The sequence below is a fragment of the Podarcis filfolensis genome (genome assembly GCF_964270895.1).
Source record: "Podarcis filfolensis genome assembly, chromosome: 4".
NCBI lineage: Eukaryota > Metazoa > Chordata > Lepidosauria > Squamata > Lacertidae > Podarcis > Podarcis filfolensis.
This window is the reverse complement of record NC_139607.1, coordinates 72,653,401-72,677,176: the sequence shown is the minus strand read 5'-3', so window position 1 is coordinate 72,677,176 and position 23,776 is coordinate 72,653,401. Positions and strand designations below refer to the sequence as shown.

The 23,776-nt window shown below is 41.5% G+C and overlaps 1 protein-coding gene and 1 long non-coding RNA gene across 50 annotated transcripts in view; one reads left to right on the top strand and one right to left on the bottom strand.

Moving 5' to 3' along the window:
• ZBTB20 (zinc finger and BTB domain containing 20) overlaps nucleotides 1–23,776 on the top strand; it is a 513,065-nt gene that overhangs the window by 461,880 nt on the left and 27,409 nt on the right. For all 48 annotated transcript variants that reach the window (XR_014546995.1, XR_014546996.1, XM_083609064.1 and 45 more), the window contains 2 exons: nucleotides 5,129–5,316; nucleotides 20,892–22,484. Coding sequence is in view for 46 of the 48 variants with exons in the window: in XM_083609064.1 (XP_083465190.1) it covers nucleotides 5,129–5,316; nucleotides 20,892–22,484 (1,781 nt within the window). In the remaining 2 variants the exon portion in view is untranslated. The remainder of the gene's footprint in view (nucleotides 1–5,128; nucleotides 5,317–20,891; nucleotides 22,485–23,776) is intronic.
• LOC310760626 overlaps nucleotides 11,086–23,776 on the bottom strand; it is a 73,884-nt gene continuing 61,193 nt past the window's right edge. Inside the window, exon 5 of one of the 2 annotated variants that reach the window (XR_014547077.1) lies at nucleotides 11,086–11,133. This is a non-coding gene — a long non-coding RNA (uncharacterized lncRNA). The remainder of the gene's footprint in view (nucleotides 11,134–23,776) is intronic. The other variant, XR_014547078.1, reaches the window with a different exon arrangement.

Sequence of the window (23,776 nt, the reverse complement as noted above, 5' to 3'; positions counted from 1 at the left end):
TTTATCCAGAGCATTTTATCTTCAACCCCACTTTACAGATAGGGATAGGGATAAACTTACAGCAGGAAAGAAAGATGGTGTGGCAGTTTTCCTGATACTTTGGGACATGTGAACCCCAGTGCTAAAAGGTAAGATAGGGCACAACTCTGAACAGAACAGATTTTAAAACAAAACGTGCTAACATGGCATGTTTAACAACTTCAAAATGGCACAGGAAGTGGGGAACACTTTCGTCACACATTTATTTGAATACTTGCCTGGGTGCCATAGGTGACAAGCAATTCCACCAAGAGTTCGTGGAATTACTGAACGTGTGCATTGGTGGAAAAGGGGTGGATTGCTGTCTCTGCCTGCTTGCTGGTTTCCATGCTCAACACTGAGAAAGGCAAACTTGACTGAGTAGGGATAAATTGTTCCATCCCTTTTCCACAAACCCATTGTATATCTGAGCAGCTGCTGAGGAAAAAAAGGTCCATGGGAAACTAAGCATGCTGGCGGATAATGGATGGAGGGATTCATTCCTTCTCCACCAGGCTACTTGGCAGTGAGGAACATTTGGCCCTCCTGCTGGTGTTAGATTCCATCAATCCAAGCCGGTATGGCTAGTGTAGACTTCCCCTTACCTTTTAAGTACTCAATCTTGTTCTGATCTTAAAGGAGAAGACTCATAAAGGTTTTTAAAGACTTCTCCTGCTTCCCTTTTCAGTTCCTGATTTCTGCAACAAAGTGCTTTAAATCAGTCTTGTCACTTCCGTTAGAAGCACGGGGACTTTCTTAAAGTGACCCTAGCTAGATGACCCACTTCTGTTGGGGGTGGAGCAGCAGGTGTGGCTGGGGCTTCATATGAAAATCAATAACTATTCAACAGTGAAAACAGCTGGTGCTTTATTTCTTAAGGAAGCACACAAACTGGTAAGATGTACCCGTGCCCAAGAAATTAAACACTGAGTATTCACCTGCTAAGTTCCACAGATTTATTCAGAAAGTTGTTTTTTTTTTTACAGGCCAACACAAAGGGGTTTTTTGTTTGCATCCTCAGTCTTGAAAAGTTACTATTAATTATTATTATTATTATTTACTACCCTAAGAATATATTGATAATAAACGTCTGTCCCGTTTAGCTAATAAGTTCAAAGAATCTATATTCCCTAAATGATTATGACAGCCATTTTTCAACCTAAATATTGTCTTCATGAAAACTGTTACTGACTAAAATAAGTGTGACCACAGCTGCCTATTTCTCTAAATTAAAGTGGATGCCACACCAATTTCAAATCAGTAGGCACCAACTTATTTCGGTCCCTAATGTTCACTTTTAAGCAAGCCACATTCACCATCGCATCTGTGAAAATATGTTATTAAAATTCACTCCATTCCGCTTGCTCCAATGACCTAGTGGTGGTAATCAAAAATGTACTAGTGTCAAAGCAATAAATAAATAAACTGATGGTCACCTTTCCCATGCTCACAGATTCACCTCAAAAGTGTGCTGCGTAACAATCTCAACTAAGGGAGCCGTGGTTTCTTGAAACAAGCCAGGAAAAAACCATAGTTTCATATCCAGGCAGTTCAGAAACCACAGTTTAAACAAGCTGAAGTGAGTTCAGACATAAGAGGAAGCTGTGGTGTGTTTAGAAATGGGAGCTTAAAATTCAAATCTCCTCTTTGCGGTCACACAAGGAGAGGGGAGAGAGAAGTGTGCAAACTTGAGGTTCATGTAGGCTTGTTCGCATAGCAGGGAAGCCATGCTTTCCCATTAGGTCTGAACCAACCCATAGTGTCCAGCTGGCTTTGTTTCCTACTGCAGAACAAAGATAATATGAACTGTTCTTCAGAGGTGCAATCAGTTAATAATAGTAGTAGCAGTAATTGCTTTGGACTAATTAGATTGATTATAGTAATAGAATACGCATAATATTTTTCCCTCCAAGCTGTTATTGGTGGATAGCAGTTGTAAGAACCACGCTGTTGCACCAATTGTTAATGAAGTACAATTCTAGCAGTGGTATTTACTCTGATGTTAAAAAAAATAATACAGTGGTACCTCAGGTTAAGTACTTCATTCATTCCGGAGGTCCGTTCTTAACCTGAAACTGTTCTTAACCTGAAGCACCACTTTGGCTAATGGGGCCTCTTGCTGCCGCTGTGCTGCCGGAGCACGATTTCTGTTCTCATCATGAAGCAAAGTTCTTAACCTGAGGTAATATTTCTGGGTTAGCGGAGTCTGTAACCTGAAGCGTATGTAACCTGAAGCATATGTAACCCGAGGTACCACTGTAATGAGAGAATGGTACAGTATCATATTTCCACTAATGTAAATGTGGAGTTTGTAGGGAAAAAATTGTCCATTTTTCCTTAAAGAATTATCAGTGCAATGAACAACCCACTGAATTAATTGGCAAAGCTCCTATTGACTATATATTTCATATTTATTAGTAAGAATGTTCTTTATCGTGTCTGTTTTTAAAATATAGTCATATATCTTGAAAGGAGTGTTGTTTTAATTGATTGCATTGGAAATACATCAATGCAGACCACTAAAATACAAGGTTATATTGTGCTGTACTGGAATAACCTTCTTCATCCCAGTTCTCAAGTGTAGCATCATACTATGTGGATTACCATGGAAACTACTTGGGCTCTCTATGTCTGCTTCCTTACATAAGCATGGCAAATAGTGTGCAATAAGAAGCAATTTTAGCACCTGGACAGAGGATTGGCTTCAAACCCCTATTTCATGTACCACTCTGTAGTATGAACTAGCATTTTTTATTCCACCAATGTGCAATGGCTTTGCAATTTGCAATATCATATGCAATAGGAGATAGAGCTTCTGTGCTTTTCAAAATTGTGTGAAGTGGAACCTTTGGCAGGCACCACTTATGTAGGAGTGAGAAAAACTGCACCTGCTAATATTCTTCCTTTTATGCAACTATTAAAGGTGCAAGAATCTTTCATCCTTTACACCACTGTGCCTTTATACTCTGGGTCCATACTTCCTCTATTTTCTCCTGGATTAGCTGCTGTTGACTATTTCACCTTTTATGGCCCATTTGAATTCCCAGCTTGGCCAGTTCCTGAGTGGAAGCAAGTGGGGTTTTTTTCTTAGCAGCTTCAAGAAAGGCAGGGACTAGCAAGTTCTCTGAGCAGGTTTCAGAGTGTCCCATGAGCAGACCTGAGAGTGAAACATAAAGCAGAGATGCCATTTTACTGGTTGATCTTGGTATCAAGCACCTTCTGCTTCAGCATAATTTATTTTTTAAAAATATAAAGAATTATGCTACACTTTAGAAATCACTTGAAGGGAAATAATTTTATCCAAAATTCAAAGAGAATGGAAGGTAATCTAAATCTGAATTCTAACCAAGAAGCTCAGTGATGGCCTTGACTGCATCTTTGGCAAAGTTTTTGCCATTTGAGAAATGATAGGATGCATGTATGACATTGCAATGAGCTCTAACTGTGGTGGGGAACCTGTTGCCCTCCCAATGTTATTTGACTCCAACTCCCTTCACGCCCAGGGCCATATTTCCCCCAACACTGCTCTGCAGTAGTAAAAATAACTAAACTACATGTTTGTTGCCTATACGGTGGTACCTTGGGTTAAGTACTTAATTTGTTCCGGAGGTCCATACTTAACCTGAAACTGTTCTTAACCTGAAGCACCACTTTAGCTAATGGGGCCTCCTGCTGCTGCCACACTGCCGGAGCACGATTTCTGTTCTCATCCTGAAGCAAATTTCTTAACCTGAAGCACTATTTCTGGGTTAGCGGAATCTGTAACCTGAAGCGTATGTGTCAGGGGCTCAGGAGCAGGAGCACTGGGGAGAGAGGAAATGGAGAGCGAAGGGGAAGAATCCGAGGGCAGCGTAGGGGAGTATGACAGTGGCCCAAGAGATTCCATGAGCTTCTCCAGCGAATCAGAAGATTCCCAGAAGGGGGCGCCGATGGTCAGGGCAAGGGGGGTCCCGGGGGGACGCACCAGAAACAAGGAGCCAGAGGGGAACCCCAAAGCAGCAGTGGGGGATCAGGACCAGTTTCCCCACCAGAGCGTAGTGGGGGGGAAGAGTCACATGTGTCAGGGCCAGCGTCTCCTCCAGCGGGGAGAGAAAGTGAGTCAGGGCTGACCACGCCTCCAAAGGAGGGGAGGTCAGTTGCAGCTAGCCCCCCCCAGAGGGGGAAGCAGTGACAGCAGCAGTGAAACGGTCAGGAGAAAAGTTACCGGCTGGGCGCGCGCGCCAAGTTCAAATGTACAGGTGCGGGGGACAGCAGGAGACCCGGATGGGGAACCAGCTCCTAAAGCCCGCCGGAGGGAGGGGGAAGGCTCAGGGGATTCAGCGTCAGAAGAGTCTAGAAAGGGCGAGACCCCAACGGACAGGCGGAACCAGAGGCGGAAGGAACAGAGGAAGAGGTGGAGTAAGGCGAGAGTCTTAAATTGGTGTCTGGGGGGAGGAGACTCAGACGGAGCATCAGCGGTCTGACAGTTGAGACGTAGAGCTGCGCGCTGTGGCTCTGGAAGTGAAACTGAACTTCAATAAAGACTTTTGTACTTAACAACGAAGCAGCGTTGGTCCTTTGTGAGCTGGGACCTCGGGCGGCTCTGACAGTATGTAACCTGAAGCATATGTAACCCGAGGTACCACTGTATTGCAACATGTGGTTTTTGCTCCTATACATCTTCGTCTAGGTGTGATCAGTTTAATGAAGATTTCTGGCATACATAAAATCATGCTCACTATTTTGAGACATTTTGGTTGGTAATAATAACTATTATGGCTATTGCCATGCTGTGATTAATAATAATAATAATAATAATAGGATGTTAGTTTTTAGCCACTGGCTTTCAGTAGTATCTGAATAACCTAAACCAGTGGTGCAGGTTTGTCCTTCTGTGAACTCCTCAAAAATACTATTGCATGTTTTTGAATGGCATGTTTTTAATATGATACATTGATCACTGTATCTGAGTAAATACGAGAACTGGCACCTTTCCAAATAAGAAGTATTCAGAAGAGGATTCCTCCCTTTAAGTTAGCCACAAAAAAGAGCTTTCTCTTAACAATTCTAAAAATGCATATTTCCTGCATATGCAACAAGTTCCTTCAAAGGTCTCTTTGTTTGTTTTCAGGAAGAAACCCAAGACAGCTGAAAAACAGAAAGAGCCTGAGGAGAATGAGATTACGCAGACGGGTGCATACAGTGCCAAGTCAGGCCTTCCCTGCCTGAACTTTGAAACTGTCCCATCTTTGAGCCCAGCTCTCATCCATTCATCACATTCAGCAAGAAACCTGCACGCACACACAGGGTCACCTGATTGTGAGTACAATACTGCAGTTGTGGGGTATCGGTGTATATACTGAAACATGTTCTCCCGGGTTTCCTAGCCTCAACCCATAGTGTCAAAACAAAGACCTCTTCACTCATATTATTGGATTTTTCAGGACGTATGAATTATTCATACAGACAGACTCTGATTTGTAGGAAGTAACTTTTAATGAATTCATTTTCATTCATATCCAGACCATATTATTCATTTGTTTAGCTTATATGGAAGACTCAGGAGCAAGTGCTGAATATTATTGTTATTATTACACTTAATTTATTAATTGCCTTCTAAACCACTGTCTCTAAGGTGATTTACACATAAAATAATAAATCTAAAAACACCAGTGCAACAAATACATTAAAAAAACAAGATGAAAACCCTAAGAAGTGGATACTCATTGTAAAATGGTAGGTAATAAGAACATACAAAACACTGTTTGGCAAAGATAGGCTGAAGCCTTTTTTATTATTATTTGAGTCATATTACTTCTCACTGGCTGCTCCATAGTTGTGGAACTTTCCTAATTTTACAAACATGTGGAAAACTCAAAAACTTTTTGATTTTGCAGGTCGTGAAGGAGACGGTCCCTAAACACTGTTGACTTTCATACATTAAGGACTTTGTAGATCCAAATCACATACTGGGCCTTGTTGTTGTTGTTGTTTAGTCGTTTAGTCGTGTCCGACTCTTCGTGACCCCATGGACCAGAGCACGCCAGGCACTCCTGTCTTCCACTGCCTCCCGCAGTTTGGTCAGACTCATGTTTGTAGCTTCGAGAACACTGTCCAACCATCTCGTCCTCTGTCGTCCCCTTACGACATACTGGGCCTTAGAAGAGTATAAATATCCAGTGCAGATAGCAGACCTCAGTGCCGCCAGTAACCTAACCCAGTCAGGAATTGCCTCACAACACTTTGCACAGTCCCTACTTTATGGAATCATCATGGCAGGAAAGAACAAAGACATTTCATAATGGCCCTACATATCTACATTATCTATCTATCTGTGGTGGTAGTGATGGTACATCCAATTTTTTCCTAATCAATTCAAAACAGCTAGCAGCATTCTTATAATCAGTGCTGTTGCTACAGTAAAGCATACTGAATACATTAACTGTTTATTTCAGAAAAAGATTATTTCATAAAGTTGCAGTCCAATGCACATCTGCTTGGGAGTAAAGCAAAGTGAGACTTACTTCCAAACCTCATCTGAGCTAAAGATGTCACACCAATCCTTTGTCCAAAACTGGATTTCCTATTCATACACTAAGATTTACTCCACTCTTTTGAACAATGGAAAACCATCATTTTACCACCCAGAAAAAATATCATTTTCTTACGCACTATGTAGGATACCTATATAGTGGTACCTTGGTTTTCAAACGTAATCCGTTCCAGAAGACTGAGTTCTGAAACGTTCGAAAACCCAATAGCCGACAGCTAGGCCTCAGGATCTTGCACTCAGCGGAAGCCGCATGACATGTTCGACTTCTGAGGCGTGTTCAAAACCTGAAGCATTTACTTACGGGTTTACGGTGTTTGAAAACCAAAATGTTCATCAACAGACACATTCGAAAACCAAGGTACCACTGTACTACATAAGACCAGACATCAGTCAAAACTCCATACTAGCCCCTGAAATCACCCTTCTCCTTTAAGCAAGGCCAAATACCCATCCATCCAAGACATCTGAAGGCAGTCTTGTTTAGGGAAGTTTTTAATGTTTGAAGTTATATTTTGTTTTTAATGTTCTGTTGAAAGCCACTCAGAGTGGCTGGGGAAACCCAGCCAGATGGACAGGGTAGAAATAATAAATTATTCTTCTTCTTCTTCTTCTTCTTCTTCTTCTTCTTCTTCTTCTTCTTCTTCTTCTTCTTCTGACCCCAAAATTCACCCCTTCATTTGGCACGAGCAGCATGCCAATCAGATCCCCATCCAAACCTCAAACATTATCCTCATCAGGAACCCATCTGAATCCCAAACTCCAGCTCCTTCCCCATGGCCAAAAGATTGTCTGGGTATAAATATTATATTTTACTTTTGGTGAGACCAGATGCTCTTCTGAATCATATCCCCTGGTGCATCTTAGCCTTACAGGAGAAGAATGCCATTAAAATTAAGGTTTGCCGTTAAGTATCATTATTTTCAAGAGTTCTCGCTTACAAGACACAGATCATTGTCATGCTAATTTGAGAGCAATAATTGCCCTTTCCTCCTCCACTGTAACCTGTGTATGCTAGATAATATTGATAGATACACGTGGAAGACTATGTAGGTGGAAAGGACTACAGATTTCAAATGGAAGAATCCTCTGTACTGTATGTATCCCTTCCAAATGTGGTCACTCTAGGGTGGGGTGGCCAACCATTCAGATTCCTCTCCTGATGAGAGTTGCATACTAGCAGCATCTGCAGGACACCATTCTGGCTCCCCCTTCTCTAAGGATTCCACTCAAAGCATCTCTGGCTGGTTATCACTGCTGTGATGTGCAAATGAAATGCTCAAGGAACTTTGCGGTAAGGTGCAGTGAAGGATTCTGCATCAAATATATTTCTAAAACATATTCAAGAACATTCTACCACAGCTTCTCAGACAAGCTGCAACTTCTGCACTGCTAGATAATGCAGTTGTATAGCGCACACATCGTTGACATGGATTGAACCTACAAAAAGGAAAAAATAAAACAATTGCAATTTCAGTGGCATTCTTAAGTTAAAAATTAGCGTCACTGGATTTTTCAAAACTGATGGTGCCACCTGAAACTGCACTGTCACAGAATGATTATTTTGCCATTGAAGTTATATTAGATTTGAACTAAACAGAATATAGTTCAGCATTCCCCAAGCTAAATATGATGGACCTGTTGCAAGTCTTTAGGTCTGTGTATGTTTAATTCAAAGACGTCAACACAAGCTCTTTACTTTTATTTAATGATTCTCTTTTCATTTTATATTGAATTTGAAATTACCGTGTAGCTGAAACCAGTTGCAAAAAGTCTGACATTTCTGGTCAGCTGTTTAATATACTGAAGCTTTACAGGAATTCCAGCAAAAAAGCCCTTCAGATGAATTGGGCATATGTAAAAATCTCAGTTTCACTAATGATTTGGGGATGTCATAGTTTCCTTCTTCTGATGTGGTTTTAAAATGAAAATTTACAAGCAGGAAAAAAGGAAGAAGCCAGCTTCTAAAGCCAACCAGACTTTGTGGAGGCCAATAAAAAAAAATCAGGTCATTGCAATAAAAGTAAGGTTATCCATTTCTTTTTTAAGTTAGAAAACAACAACCTGTCTAAGCACAAAGATTGGAAGTTAGCCATGTTATTGGTATTATTGTTAACTGAAATCACTTTAGCTACCATTTACCCTTTCTTCTTTCATACATTCTAACATTTTTAGGAAGCAGTGCCCACACACAAATCTGTTCACATTTTATGACCAACGCAAAATTGGCTTACAGTAGTCTCTAAGAGGAAAAATAAAAAATGAGCAAGTGTGGAATTAAGGCACGCTATATGTTTTATTTTCCAGCAAACCATCTGCTTAACCTTTTCACAGAAATGAGAAAGTTAATTAGTTAGTGAGACTTGAGGTATCATCCCAATATTTGTTTACAAAACAAGTGAGGAAGCACGAAAGTGGCTTGGCATAAAGTCTGGGGATGGAATGAGCCATAGCAGTGTGATTTTCTTTTATTGCCTCACATCAGATGGCCACGGTTCTTTATGAGGCACAATAGTGTTTGAGTCCAGTGTGCGTTGCTGCTTTTGCCGCTCTAAATTCTACGAATCAACTGCAAATTCAATCTTTATTTGCTTTAACAACTTATAGGCTGCCTTTCTAACATAAAAGCTTTCCCAAGGTGACTTACGATCAGTATATTTAGCAGTGTTTCTTAAACCAAAATCCAAACATTTTAGACTAAAAGAGCAACACAGAACCATTCCTAAACCAGAATAATTTTTTAACTATTCAAAACAGAGAGCTGTGATGTTTTTTTTCCTTGGAGGCAAGAATTCAATCTTTTTAGACCTCGGGCTGATGGCAGGGACCAGAGTGTACATTCCTTTGAAGAAAGGATATGGACTTGTATGTCCCTTTATATATCAGCTGCCGTGAGATAAACCACCTACTATAGACCAATCCTCAGTTAATCATGGAATTTGCTTTGGAAGTGGAAATGGGTTCTCATTCTTCCACATGCTCCAGGTGTTAATGTGGTCAAGTCCTGTGAAACTATAGGCACACACTGTTGAGATTCTTAGCTACTTCTCAAATACCATCTCAGCCACAATCTCTTTAGGCAAGGTGTGGTCCATTAGTCTTAGCCTCCCATCTGTAATAATAATCCAAAATAATTATGAACATGGTTCCCCAACAGATACAGCTTGTTTCATCCAAGTACCTTATTATGTAATGCTGAGAATGCTGAACCCTGGAAAAGGTTTTTACTGGGCTCTCACCCCATAAATGCCCCCCAGCAACTGCTCATAAGCCTGACAGTTTTCGAAATGACAGAACTTTTATAAAATGCCTAACCAGCCAAACTTATAATGTGCACTTGTTTGTAATAGGCTCTTGTACTGTAAGGGGCTAATGATACTGCCATATCATACAGGGATATTGTAAGGATTTTTAAAAAAAATGTAGTTGAAGTTCTTTCACATATTAAGGGCACCATGTGATTGAAAGCCACACCTGCATATTTCTTTTGATGAACGGTATCATATCAATAATACCTTTCTTTGAAACCAACAATGCACCTATTCTTGTAAATTTTCGGGAACTCACCAAAGAGAAAGTACTCAGTTTGGCACAATTTTTATTATGGATTTCAAGATTCATGTGATTTTCAGTAGCGGCAGGAAGAATTCATATCGGCTTGCTACTTTTATCCAAGATCGCTGTATTTTTACAGTGCATTTTATGAAACCTAGAATACAATTATCTTTTTGTTCTGGGATTCTGTATATAGTCTCCAGCAGGGACCTAATTATTGTTGCTGATTGAGATATGTTTTCAGTAGATGTCGTACTTCTTTTAAGGAGTCACTTATAAAGGTAAAAACAAGAAGTCTAGGCTCAATATTTGTGTTTTGAATTATCTAGACCAGGTGGGAATATGCAGTATACCTTCCCTCCTTTTACAGTATATAGTGCAATGTTTCTACTTCATAGCCCACAAGAGGATTATAATATAAATTTAAAAGTACTTTCTTGGTGGATATTTTGACATTTTTAAGCACTGAAATATGACTGGAACAGTGTGGTGTTAACATTTTGGAAAGCCCTTTTATCATAGAAATGCTAATTTATGCATAAAAGCGGAAACCCACAACCAAATGTTTTGCTGTATTCTTGTGTCCTAATATCTATTTACAGTTCCAGATAGTCTGCAGTATCAACATTAGTTGAGACTCACATGGGTTGGGGAGGCGACATTTTCCCCACCCTCCTAAAACCTTTCCCCTTTGTGTTATATAGCACTGAGGGATTCATGTTTGGAGTAGCTGCCAGCTCTGAACCTGAGCCCTGTCCAGCACTAGATAAAGTTTCTGGAAAATGAAAAATTACAAAGGTGTCCCCCTCCTGTAACATCTCTCTGTAGCACAAGAAGGAGAAGTGTTTATTTTGTTTTTAACTTTATGTCTCCCGACTGCTCCAGAACATTGTCAATGTCAGGGGCTTGGGTAGACCAAGTCCGTCCTTCCTTTTTGTTCCAAACTGACACTAAACTACCATCAACATTCCATGGCAGGCAGTTTCCTCTTCTTCTTCTTCTTCAACTGGCACCTCAACATCATGCAGCTGCTGAAAACCAATGAACACATTAATCCCTGTTTGTGCAGTTGACTTTTTTCAGAAGTGTTACATTGAATAAGGATCTCTGGCCAAATAACAAACAACTGTACAGCAACATATGAATCCCCTCCCTTTGCATCTATTGCTGAATAATTTTTGTTGTTAGATTACAAGGGAAATGATACATTACACTCAACAGCCATTTAATGACATCACTCTGATAGTGTTACCAGTTTTAGCTCATTGCATTTCAAGTCATCATAATAGAAACTCCTTTCCTGTCACAACTTAAATTGTTAATTTTATCTATACCACCGAAAGTCTTATGGTGGTTTACAACAGTTTTAAGTTTGGTTATGGGCTGATCTACAAAAACTAGCAACATACTCCCATGCAAGTGCTTCAGCACATTGGACAACCACTGTGTTTGGGGCTGGTACATTCATGACAAGTTACAGTTTACAGACTTTCCCCCCATTAGTCCATAAATTAGTTTTGTGCTGTCTGAAGTATTTCCTTTTGTCCTGAATCTCCTACCAATCAGTTTCATTGGGTGACCTGTTTCCTGTATTATGTCATGCAGTTTGGTCATGGCACTAGCTTAGATAGCTTTGAAAAATGATTAAACAAATTAAGGGAGGAAAAGAAAGAGAATTGTCTATCCACTTTCTCTACGCCATGCATAATTTTAGAAATCTTGTTCATGTTCCCTCCAAAGTTGTCTTTTTTTTCCGAAATGAAAAAGCCCCAAGCATTCTAACCTTTCTTTATAGAAGGGTTGTTCCAGTACTCTTGAATTTTTACTACTCTGGATAATTTAGTATCATCTGAAAATCTGGCCACCTCAGTGCTCACCCTAACTTCAGATCATTTGTGTAGAAGTTTTTTAAAAAAGAAAACCAGTCCCAATACAAATCCTTGGGGGATTTTACTTTTTACTTTCTTCCATTGTGAAGACTACCCTTTTATTCCTACTCCCTGCTTCTTGTTCTTTAACTTTAATGACAATATATATTCTGATTCCATGTCTGTTAAGTTTACTCCAGAGTTTGTGATGAATGACTTTGTGAAAAGCTTTTTGAAAGTTTTAAGTATGCGGTGTGTACCAGATCACTCTATGATCTGGTACACACCGCTCAAAAAACTCTTTTTAACGTTTGTGAACTTACCTTTGCAGAACACATGCTGGCTCTTCTTTAGCACCATTTTTTTCTTTAATAATGTTTTTAACCAATTTGCCTACCTGCTATTTGTATGAGCAAGTTGCTCCACATAGGATTCATCTTGGTATGGTCAGCAGTACAGTATCTGCTTGGCATGCAGAAGGCCACAAGCTCAATTCCCATCATCTCCACACAGGTCTGGGAATGGGAAACCCCAAAGAGCTGCTGTCAGTAAGTGTACACATTACTGTTACACGTCACCCCAGTCTCTGAGAAGTGAGAGAATCCAGGGTTTCCAGGCACTTACCCAGGTTCAGTTACCTTGGAACAGGAGTGGAGGAAGGGGGTGCGGTAGGTGTGGGCCGCCCCGGGTGTCACCATTGAGGGGAGTGACAAAATGCCAGGCGGCACTCACCGCGGGGCCTGCAGCGCACCCAAGCCACTCATCTCTCCTGGGAGAGACGCGTGGCTTGGGCGCGTGTAGGCTCCGCACTCCCCAAACAGTTGACCCGCTGCCTCTTCCCCTAGCTGTAGGTCGGCTGAGTGGGAGGAGGCAGGCAGACTGGAGGCCCCGTCCTCACCCCGCCCCTATGGGTGGCTTGCTCCGCTCCCGGGTGCTCTGCCCCAGGCGCCCGAGCGGCTTCCTTCCCCGGTGCCTTGGAATGAAGGCCAGCAGAGACGCTGGTATCTTTAGGATATATGGTTTTATTTACACATATATACAACCTGGCATAAGATAGACAGGCTCACAGCATTGACACTAACAGATCTTGCTTCTTCAATCATGACAAGTTTTGATCCAGCAAAGAACAAGCATGTCTCTGTGTCTCCAGCTTTCCAGCCTGCTTCTAACTCAGCTCACACCGACTAGACTCCTATTGTTCTCTCCCTCTGGAAGCTAGGTGGGGGAGTGGGAGGCACACCCATTTCCTTCCTTTTCCTCACCATCACTTAGTTGTACCTCTTGCAACCTAGCCCATTCTTTTGGGATGCTGATGAGGACACTTAAGTGGCCAGCTAAGGCCATGGTCTCACCAAGAAATTTGTCTGACTAGTTTGGCAAACTCCTCTTGTTAGATTGTCACCTCACAGGATACCAGACTCGAAGAACTGGAAGGGACTCAGGACATTATCTAGACTGACCACTACCAAACCTACAACATTACTGGCTAAGATGAACCAATGATTTGACTTGGTATAAGGGAGCTTCCCGTGTTCCTATGCACAATCATGGTGACATGTTATCAAGCAGCAACAATTTCTTCTTCTTCTTTGGCGATCACTCGTAGCTGACAAGATTGTCTTCCATGAATGTGGTCTTAAAAATGTGTCCATAAGTTACTGTGGAGGACAATTCTGGATCCGCACATCGTTCCACAGTGGGGACATAGGTTTCCAGGTGGGAGTTGATCATGCTGAGGACTTTCCAAACATGTCTCCCTCTTAGCTTGTTTCTCCCTTTCGTCCTGAGTTCGTCCATGATGCCTTTGGTGAAGGCTGTTCTCTAATTGGAGCACTTGCAAGCCGGTGTTTATACTACATTTTATATTTGCTTTGAGAGCGTCTTTAAAACTCTTTTGTTGTCCAACGGTATTACACTTTCCTTTCTTAAATTGGGAATAGAGTAGTTGCTTTGGAAGATGATAATCAGGCATGACCATTCCAGTGAAGTTGATGTTGAATTACATAATCTTAGTGACTGCATGTTTATGGCTAGATTATATGAATAGTGCCTCAGCCTCTGCAAGAGCACCTAAATGGTTGCATTATTTTCTGATGTTTTTCTTGCCATGAGCCAATTTTCCCCATGTTACAGAGGCCCAACAGGCCTCCTCTAGAAGTTGGACATTTAGTGTCACTGATCCCATGCTGTGGAACACTCTTCCAGCAGACATTTGGCAAGCATCCTAGCTTTTGACTTTCAGGCTGACAGACTTATGCAGTTGCTTAAAATGTTATTGATTAGTCTGTCATTTTAAATGTTGTTCTGTACTGTTTTAAATAGTGTTTTGCATTTTATTGGACACATGTTGTTGTGTACTGTCCCAATATTTTATGAGATGGTGGGATCTAAATACTTTTATTAATGAATGAATACATAATAGAATCATTGAGTAGAAAACTAGGGTAAAAATGGAATAAGTAATAAATAAGTTTAGGTAAACTACATCACTGACAAGCTCAGTAGTAGCTCTGCACACTTCTGAGGTGCTTGTGTGGGGACTTATAACCAGCATCTGTGTGTGTGTGTGTGTGTGTGTGTGTGTGTGTTTGTGTGTGTGTGTGTGTTATGAACTCATGCTTTTAGGAAATTCTCTTTCATCCCTTCTGACTCAGACTCTGTGTGTTGCTGTAATGGTTATAGGGGTTGCTCATGTGTAAGTTGCCACCACTCCTGGCTAGGTTGCCTGGTTAAACCTTTTCTGTCTGGACAGCCCTTCACTTCGTGGCTGCTTCAGTCGCTAGCAGAATCCGTCAGTGGGCGTTTCTTGAACCTCTTCCAGCATAGAAGTTCTTTGACGCCAAGTCTCCGCCTACTCTCCCTGCGCGGAAGTCTTCTGCGCAGGGTGGGTGTGGGCAGCGGAGGACCCGTGCTCTCCCCACTGGTCTCCGGCGAGGAGTCCTGGAGCCCTCTCGCCGATTCCCCCATCTGCCCCCCTTTCTCCCTGGTGTCACGCTGATTTCCTTCCCCAGCTGATGAGCTGCCTCTCTCCCTGCTGGGCCCTTCTCCAGCATCGCTTTGGAGCCTTGCCTCCGCCTCTAGCTCCGATGGCAGTTCCCTGACAGTTGCTTATAAAAGGACAGGAATAAATAAATAAATAGAGATCATATCAACCTTTTAGCCTGGGTAGTTTTCAGCTACTAGCAAGTGCCTATTTAATGCAGTCAGGAGAGGACAACAGACAATATATAAAGCAAGGTATACATTGGATTGAAGTTTGGAATTGAAGAGAAAAATAAATATCTGTTCAATTTTTAGATTGTTTCCTGAATCGATTTAAGAACATGAAAGGGGAAATATAACATGGTCAATTGCACGTAGAGATTTTCTTATCCCTGCTAAATGCAGATAGTGAAAATAGGGCTTTCTATGCATGCATATTGGTACACATGTTAACCTTCCATTCAGTTGGGAACCCTGCACAATAAGATTAAGTATGAAGAATCTCTGTACTTTCCACTGTGGTGTTGTTGTTGTTGTTTAGTCGTATCTGACTCTTCGTGACCCCATGGACCAGAGCACACCAGGCACTCCTGTCTTCCACTGCCTCCCACCTTTTGGTCAAACTCATGCTGGTAGCTTCAAGAACACTGTCCAACCATCTCGTCCTCTGTCGTCCCCTTCTCCTTGTTCCCTCAATCTTTCCCAACATCAGGGTCTTTTCCAGGGTGTCTTCTCTTCTCATGAGGTGGCCAAAGTATTGGAGCCTCAGCTTCACGATCTGTCCTTCCAGTGAGCACTCAGGGCTGATTTCCTTAAGAATGAATAGGTTTGATCTTCTTGCAGGCCATGGGACTCTCAAGAGTCTCCTCCAGCACCATAATTCAAAAGCATCAATTCTTCGGCGATCAGCCTTCTTTATGATCCAGCTCTCATTTCCATACATCACTACTGGGAAAACCATAGCTTTAACTATACGGACCTTTGTCAGCAAAGTGATGTCTCTGCTTTTTAAGATGCTGTCTAGGCTTGTCATTGCTTTTCTCCCAAGAAGCAGGCGTCTTTTAATTTTGTGACTGCTGTCACCATCTGCAGAGATCATGGAGCCCAAGAAAGTAAAATCTCTCACTGCCTCCATTTCTTCCCCTTCTATTTGCCAGGAGGTGATGGGACCAGTGGCCATGATCTTCGTTTTTTTGATGTTGAGCTTCAGACCATATTTTGCGCTCTCCTCTTTCATCCTCATTAAAAGGTTCTTTAATTCCTCTTCACTTTCTGCCATCCAGGTTGTGTCATCTGCATATCTGAGGTTGTTGATATTTCTTCCGGCAATCTTAATTCCTGCTTGGGATTCATCCAGCCCAGGCTTTTCGCATGATGAATTCTGCATATAAGTTAAATAAGCAGGGAGACAATATACAGCCTTGTTGTACTCCTTTCCCAATTTTGAACCAATCAGTTGTTCCATATCCAGTTCTAACTGTAGCTTCTTGTCCCACATAGAGATTTCTCAGGAGACAGATGAGGTGATCAGGCACTTCCACTGTACACACATACAAATGCAGTTCTTGCTTTAATACAGAGGCAGAGGCAGCTAAGCTGATCCTATAACTTGCATGTGTTTTGTATAGCTGTGAAACCAAGCATATCAAGGGGCTATAGTGTTGGGGGCTTGTTTGTTTGTTTACTGCAATGGATATTCCTTTAATGAATACAGAACAGGTGGCATTTATTGGACAGAAATTTATTGAACAAAAATAGATTTCTACTTGTAGGAAGTTCTGACTGCTGAATTTTTTGCTTGTTGGCTGGCTGTTAAAAGCAGTCAGAAAACAGTTGCAGTCCTACATTTACACCTTCTTCCCAGATCGAACTGCTCAGAGCTCAAACTAGATAGTAACATTCATCAGCTTTCTTTTCTTGAGAAATGATGCCATCATGTGGCCATTTTTATGTACACATTGAAAAAAAATCAGGTGTTTTGAATTTTCCTTTAGCTAACTTTATTGCTTATAATCCATCAACAGATTAACTACCACGTAAAATAAACAGTATCTTAATTCATTGAATGTGTTACTTGAAAGAATATTAGATTAAGGAATTGGTTTTAACACAGATAAATAATTTCTTTGGAATTGTTAATGGATTATTGGCAATAGTGCAGTAAGATCTGAAATCATTTTACAAGGAGGAGTTCTGATTAAGTTTCTTTTCAAAACTGACACTGTTAATCTTCTTTCATTTACATTATGCTTACAACTGAGCTCTAGCATTTTTTAATAATCAGATTTTACTTTTCCTGCACATTTTAAAGATACCTAACAAGAATATTTTGGAATATGAAAATTTCTGAATTCTCTTTGGTTATTGGGGTTTAGTCTAATAATTAGTCAGAATTTTACTAGAATTATACTACTTTGGTTTGCAACTGTATGCATGCTTTTAATATAAGTGTAGCCCATTATGGAAATAAGTTAAGTTTAAGTCAGGAACTCAAGTCCAATTAACTGAAATCTAGTATTCTATCTGAATCTACAGCCTTAGCCACCCTTGTAAATCATAATTGCTAGGCTCTGTGCAGCTCCAAGTAACATTTCATGCACACTCAAACACTACAATTAACAGTTCCACCATTCAGAATTCAGTACCTTCCTCTTCTTTTAAAGTGGTTGTGTTAGCATAAAGGATCTGACATAATCTGATTTTTCATTCCAAACAGAATGGTACATGCATATTCCTGACTATTAGTAAGTTTTAAAGGGATAACAAAAACATTTTCCAGACCCTTGCCCACAGGATAAAATCCCCTTGTCAGCATTCTGAAAGTATGACACATGTGCACAATCTGTGTTATATCACCCCTCCCTCCAGGCTATATGACCATTCATTGCTGGCTCGGGTAAGAATAGCCTTTGCATTTTCACACCCTTTCATTTGTGTGCCATTTCTGAATCAACCTGCTTTCACAAAAAGGAACAAACTCTTATACAGTAGTTTCTCAAGCAGAGTCCATTGGGATTTCTATGTTGATATTCACTGGGCAAAAGAGGGTCAGTTAACAAAGGCTGCTTCAATTCACAGAAACATTTCCCACTGTATTAACTTTAAAGAAAGTGGCAGGTCTGGGAACAGAATGAGACAGGAGTCCTTTCTTCTACTTTGTTCTGAATATTCTATGCAGTGACAATTAGGTGAGTGAGAGTGAATTGATTTGTATATTTATCAGTTAAAGAATATTTCAGATGTATGGATTATTGGGATGCCATTTTTAAATGAATGTTCTTAGTAGCCTGCAATGCACTTCTTTACCTTTGGCTTTGTTTTTGTAAAAGTGTCTTTTCATTCCGCCCCATTTCTGATACTGAAATTGGTGAATAATGAAGTGTTTGATTTAGTACATGTCAAAAGTAAGGCCACTCTGAGACAGGATTAAGCCCAAAAGGCTTGAAGGCCCCTGCTTATCATTGAACTGGGCTATTTAAGCCTATTTTTCACACTCGTTTTTGACAAGATGGCTTTTGCCAGTCATTTTCAGATGGCAACCCTTTCTTCTGAGTGTACCACACCTGGTGAGACATTAGATCCATGTCATCATGTATATTTCTCATGTACCGGAGAATGATTTCTTAAACAATTCTCTATGACATGGTAAATTTCAGCTGATGAGGATACAACCACTATGCACAGTAATGAATGGAAGCCAGCTGTTTTGCTATACCAAAAGTGGTTGCAAAATCTGGTCTTCCTTTAGGAACCCCTTTTCTTCAGGGGATGAGTTTCTTAGGCTTAGTTTTTCTCTCCATCAGTCTTGCTTTTCTTTACTATTTACAAATCAATCCCTTTTCTTCCTCTTTTTCCTCTTGCGAGAAGGCAATTGGGGGTGGAGACATGGTATTAACCCCTGTCCTTTGCAAACAGGGATTCAAACCCTCACTTCCGGAAGCAAAGTTGCTTAGGTTAGCAGCCTGAAATGGGCAGGGAAGGGTTTAAATATCCTCTCCCTTCTCCACTCTGCCCTTCTGAAGTGGATTTTATTCTTTGAAGGAAATAATGTTGAGGATTTAATAGGCATATTTAAGTTTCAGGTGTAGTTAGACCCTATATTTCAGGAGTTGAGACTTGCATACATACTATCGTTTGTTGTCTGGTTATGAATATATTGAACATATCTGGGGACTTGGGAGAAGGTGTTTGCTTTACACATAGAAAATTTGCTTATGAAACGTAAACATGGGTTGGGTTTTAAATTCTCTAGACCTCTTATTCCAGAACAATTTTGCCTTTCACACTTAACGTTTTAATTGCAGATTCTGAATAAAGGTGTATTCAGAAAGGGCACAGTAATCAAATGCAACTGTAGTTCTTATCCCGGCAGGCAATGAATGGAGGTGGGTGGAAATTAACATAGGTTATGTTGAAAACACTGGGGTAACACTGGTGAACTAAAAACAATTGCTACATGAAATGTGAAGTAGCTCCCAGACTTAAAGGAATTGTAACATTTCCAATGAGGTCCTGGTGGTTCTCGGTAGTGTAGCCCACTTGGCGGTGGTGGCAGTGAGACACTGAGGATTCAGAGGTTTTCTGCAGAGCCAGCTGTACTGTTAGCCAACAGCCTCATGTGGCAGATGCTGGAGTGGGGGTGGGAGGAGAGAAAGTGTTTGAGAGCAGAGCTAGTCTGCTCCCCTTAGGGAGAGTGGAAGATGTTGTCACTTTACCTCTGTGGAAATCTGATTCAGCTGCCATTCCAGCCAGTTTCTGTCCCGGTCATGGGAGGACACCATCTTGTCCTAGGCTTTGGTCAGTTTTGGTCTCTTAATTTGAGGCTGGCCAACAGCTGTGTCATTAGATGCCCTTCCCTTCCCCTGGCAGTTAAGTACATTTTACCCCACCTCCTCACAGATGATAATGTGGGTGCCAGCTTAATCATGGTGGGCTTCAGGCACAGTAGTTGCATACAGTAGCATTTGCCAACCAGGTGCCCTCCAGATGTTTCATCTGGACTACAGCTCCCATCAGTCCCATCATCATATTTGACAGGCTCCATCAGGCCTCTTTGCTCACTCCCATCAGCTCTGGTGTGAAGGCCAGCTCCATCAGACACCTCCTGTGTCTGAACTGTACCAGCAGGTCATTATAGGAGCAACTGTTTAAGAACTGGTGCCCAAGTTTTGGGTTTGATTTTCCCACTCCCTCCCTGTCCCTTTTCCCTTGGATGTTGTGGGTTTGTTTATTGTCAGCCTGAGGGTAGGGACTGCCTTGTATGTAAGTAGCTCTGGGAGCTGCTTTGCCTGAAGAGTGAGACCCAAATGTAGTAAAAAATAAAAAATAAAAATAAACACAAACCTATAACCAATGTCTTAAACAATATTGCTAGATTTTCTCCCAGACATAGTGGAGCTGTAATTCCATTGGCATAAGGCCACCAGAAGCATTCATTTATCAATAATTAAACTGCTATGTTTCTCCTGTGAGAAAGTTAAACAAACCATTACTTAAGCTGGCATTAAAATTGGTTTTAGTACTGGTAGATAGTAAATATTTTGATCTGTACATCCACAACTAAATATAGTTATGCAGACACTTCTTACTTCATCTTCCATATGTGTTTAAAGGGGAATGTGTAGGAACATACATGTTCTCCTGTCTGTATTTCTGAAGGCACTTGGAAAGAACACTGAACTCTTCATTATTGAGAAGGCGAAATGGTTGGCATGATTACCTAATTCACTTTCTAATTAAGGAGGCTACGCACACCTCAAATCTTAGTGAACTTTTATTTTTTGCATAAGCTTCCTAATATTTTTTTAAGCTGAGCAAGAAAATTCTGAACTGAAGTTTTCCCAGACTAAAGAATTTCAACATTGCACAATGGGGGAGGCGGAACATGCCTGTATCAGCATCTCATCTGCCTTTCTATTGTGCCTTTTCCATTACTGCAGGTAACATTAGTTGCAAGGGGATGACAGAGCGCATTCATAGCATCAATCTCCACAACTTCAGCAATTCTGTGCTCGAGACCCTCAACGAGCAACGCAACCGTGGCCACTTCTGTGATGTGACGGTCCGCATCCACGGGAGCATGCTGCGCGCCCACCGTTGTGTGCTGGCGGCCGGCAGTCCCTTCTTCCAGGACAAGCTGCTATTGGGCTACAGCGACATTGAAATTCCTTCTGTGGTGTCAGTCCAGTCAGTACAAAAGCTCATTGACTTCATGTACAGCGGGGTGCTACGGGTCTCACAGTCAGAGGCCTTGCAGATCCTCACAGCAGCCAGCATCCTTCAGATCAAGACTGTGATTGACGAGTGCACCCGGATTGTGTCACAGAATGTGGGCGACATCTATCCAGTGATCCAGGATTCTGCCCAGGAGACACCGCGAGGAACTCCTGAGTCAGCCACTTCAGGACAGAGCAGTGATACAGAGTCCGGCTACCTGCAAAGTCACTCACAGCACAGTGTAGACAGGATCTATTCAGCATTGTATGCCTGTTCTATGCAGAATGGTAGCGGAGAGCGTTCATTCTACAGTGGAGCAGTGGTCAGCCACCATGAAACAGCTCTGGGACTTTCCAGAGACCATCGTATAGAAGACCCAAGCTGGATTACACGGATCCATGAGCGCTCACAACAGATGGAGCGGTATCTCTCCACTACTCCAGAAACTACACACTGCCGGAAGCAACCACGTCCAGTTCGGATCCAGACCCTCATGGGCAATATTCACATCAAGCAAGAGGTAGAGGATGACTATGACTACTATGGACAGCAGAGGGTACAGATCCTAGAGCGAAATGAATCTGAAGAATGCACTGAGGATACTGATCAAGCAGAAGGCACTGAGAGCGAGCCCAAGGGGGAGAGCTTTGACTCAGGAGTCAGTTCCTCTATTGGCACTGAGCCTGATTCTGTTGAGCAGCAATTCATAACTGGTCTAAGCCGAGAAGGTCAGCAAGACCCTCCTCAAGCAGAACAAAATGATGCTTCTGCTGAAGGCATTCAGCAGCAGCACATAGATGCCAACTCTTCCTCACCGGAGAGAGGCAATGACATTGAAAGGGACAGCACACTGCTCACTGTAAGCAACAGTACTGAAAAGGGGACTTTGCAGCCTTCTATCACTACGACTGTTGCCCAAACATTGCCAAGCACCCAGCTCTACTTACGCCAGACAGAAACCCTCACCAGCAATCTGAGGATGCCGCTGACTCTGACCAGCAACACACAAGTCATTGGCACAGCTGGCAATACCTACCTGCCTGCACTGTTTACTACACAGTCTGCTGGCAGTGGTCCTAAGCCTTTCCTCTTCAGCCTGCCCCAACCCTTAGGCCAACAGACACAGTTTGTGACAGTCTCCCAGCCTGGTCTGTCAACTTTTACTGCTCAACTGCCAGCCCCACAGCCCCTGGCTCCTTCTGCAGGCCACAGCACAGCAGGTGGGCAGGGTGAAAAAAAGCCTTATGAGTGCACCCTCTGCAACAAGACTTTCACCGCCAAACAGAATTATGTCAAGCACATGTTTGTACATACAGGTAAGTGTGTGGCTCTTATTTGTGAGGCTGTAGGCTCAGAGAGGAAAAACATTTATAAATATGCAGTCGGTTAGAAGAGATATTCTTCTATTTAACACCCTCATGTTGCATTTAAATAATAATAATAATAATAATAATAATAATAATAATAATAATAATAGTCATGATGCTGAAAGAATTCATAATTGTCTCTTTCAACATCTTATTCTCATATATTGTAAAAGCACATCAGTTTGTTCTCAGACAAGCGGAGGAAAAAATTCTGTCAACTCTTCTGAAACGATATAGAAAGAGAAGGAAAGAACATTAAAAAGTCAGATAAAATAAGGCAATGAACAGGAAGGTAGGAACTCTAATGGGATGGAAGAATGGGGCAGCTTCAGAGCTGCAAAGGTGAAGACTGCTGGTTGCCCACCTATGCAACATAGCAGCACATCTTCTTGAGAACAAATGAAAATTAAATGCTAGAACAAGTAAAGTTTTGTATCATAAGCAAGTTTTATAGCTGTAAATATCTTTGAGAACTATTCTAAAAACCCTAAATGTAGGATCTTTCATGCCAAAAACTGGTTTCATCATGAATCCTGGATAAAAATAAATCCCAAAGTATACATTTTCCAATCTTTGTGGGAAGAAAATTTCAGTGACCTAGCTTGGAAAACTGAGAAGTTTGAGAAGTGGGCACTAGCCTATGAAAAAGCAGGCCACCAAATACTGTCATTTTTTAAGGTGATACGGGACTCCTGCACCTTATACTTTCGTTATTTTGCAATTTAATTTCTTGGCCGGGAAATTAATATAGTCACTTACCTGGTGGAAATTCATTGTTGAAAGCTACAAAGTGAAAAATGTAACTTTCAGTGTAAACACACTTTTAAAAGCGTCTCCTTAACCTGTAAAGAGAAGCAACATAGTCCATTTGGTTGGGAAGATAAATGATACCAAGGAGAGTTATAGCAAGGTGCGGGGGGCGGTATAGTATATTAGGAGACTGTGCCACACCTCACCAACTGTCACTTCTAACATATATGTCTCATACTTCACTATGGGTGCAGCTACAGCAAAGGCATGATCCCCTAATTCCATTTTTGATGTCTTGCTACCAGTTTGAAGTAGCTACCAGTTGCTACTATGTGCTACACAGAGTAGGTTGAACCTTTAGCCAGGTGTTAACTTCGAAATGTATTAACCAGTGCTTTTTTCTGGGGGGGCACATACCCCTAAACATTTTGTGCATCTAAGTTTGGCCTCATTGAGGGGCAGCATTTCAATATTAGTAGGAAAATGAGAGT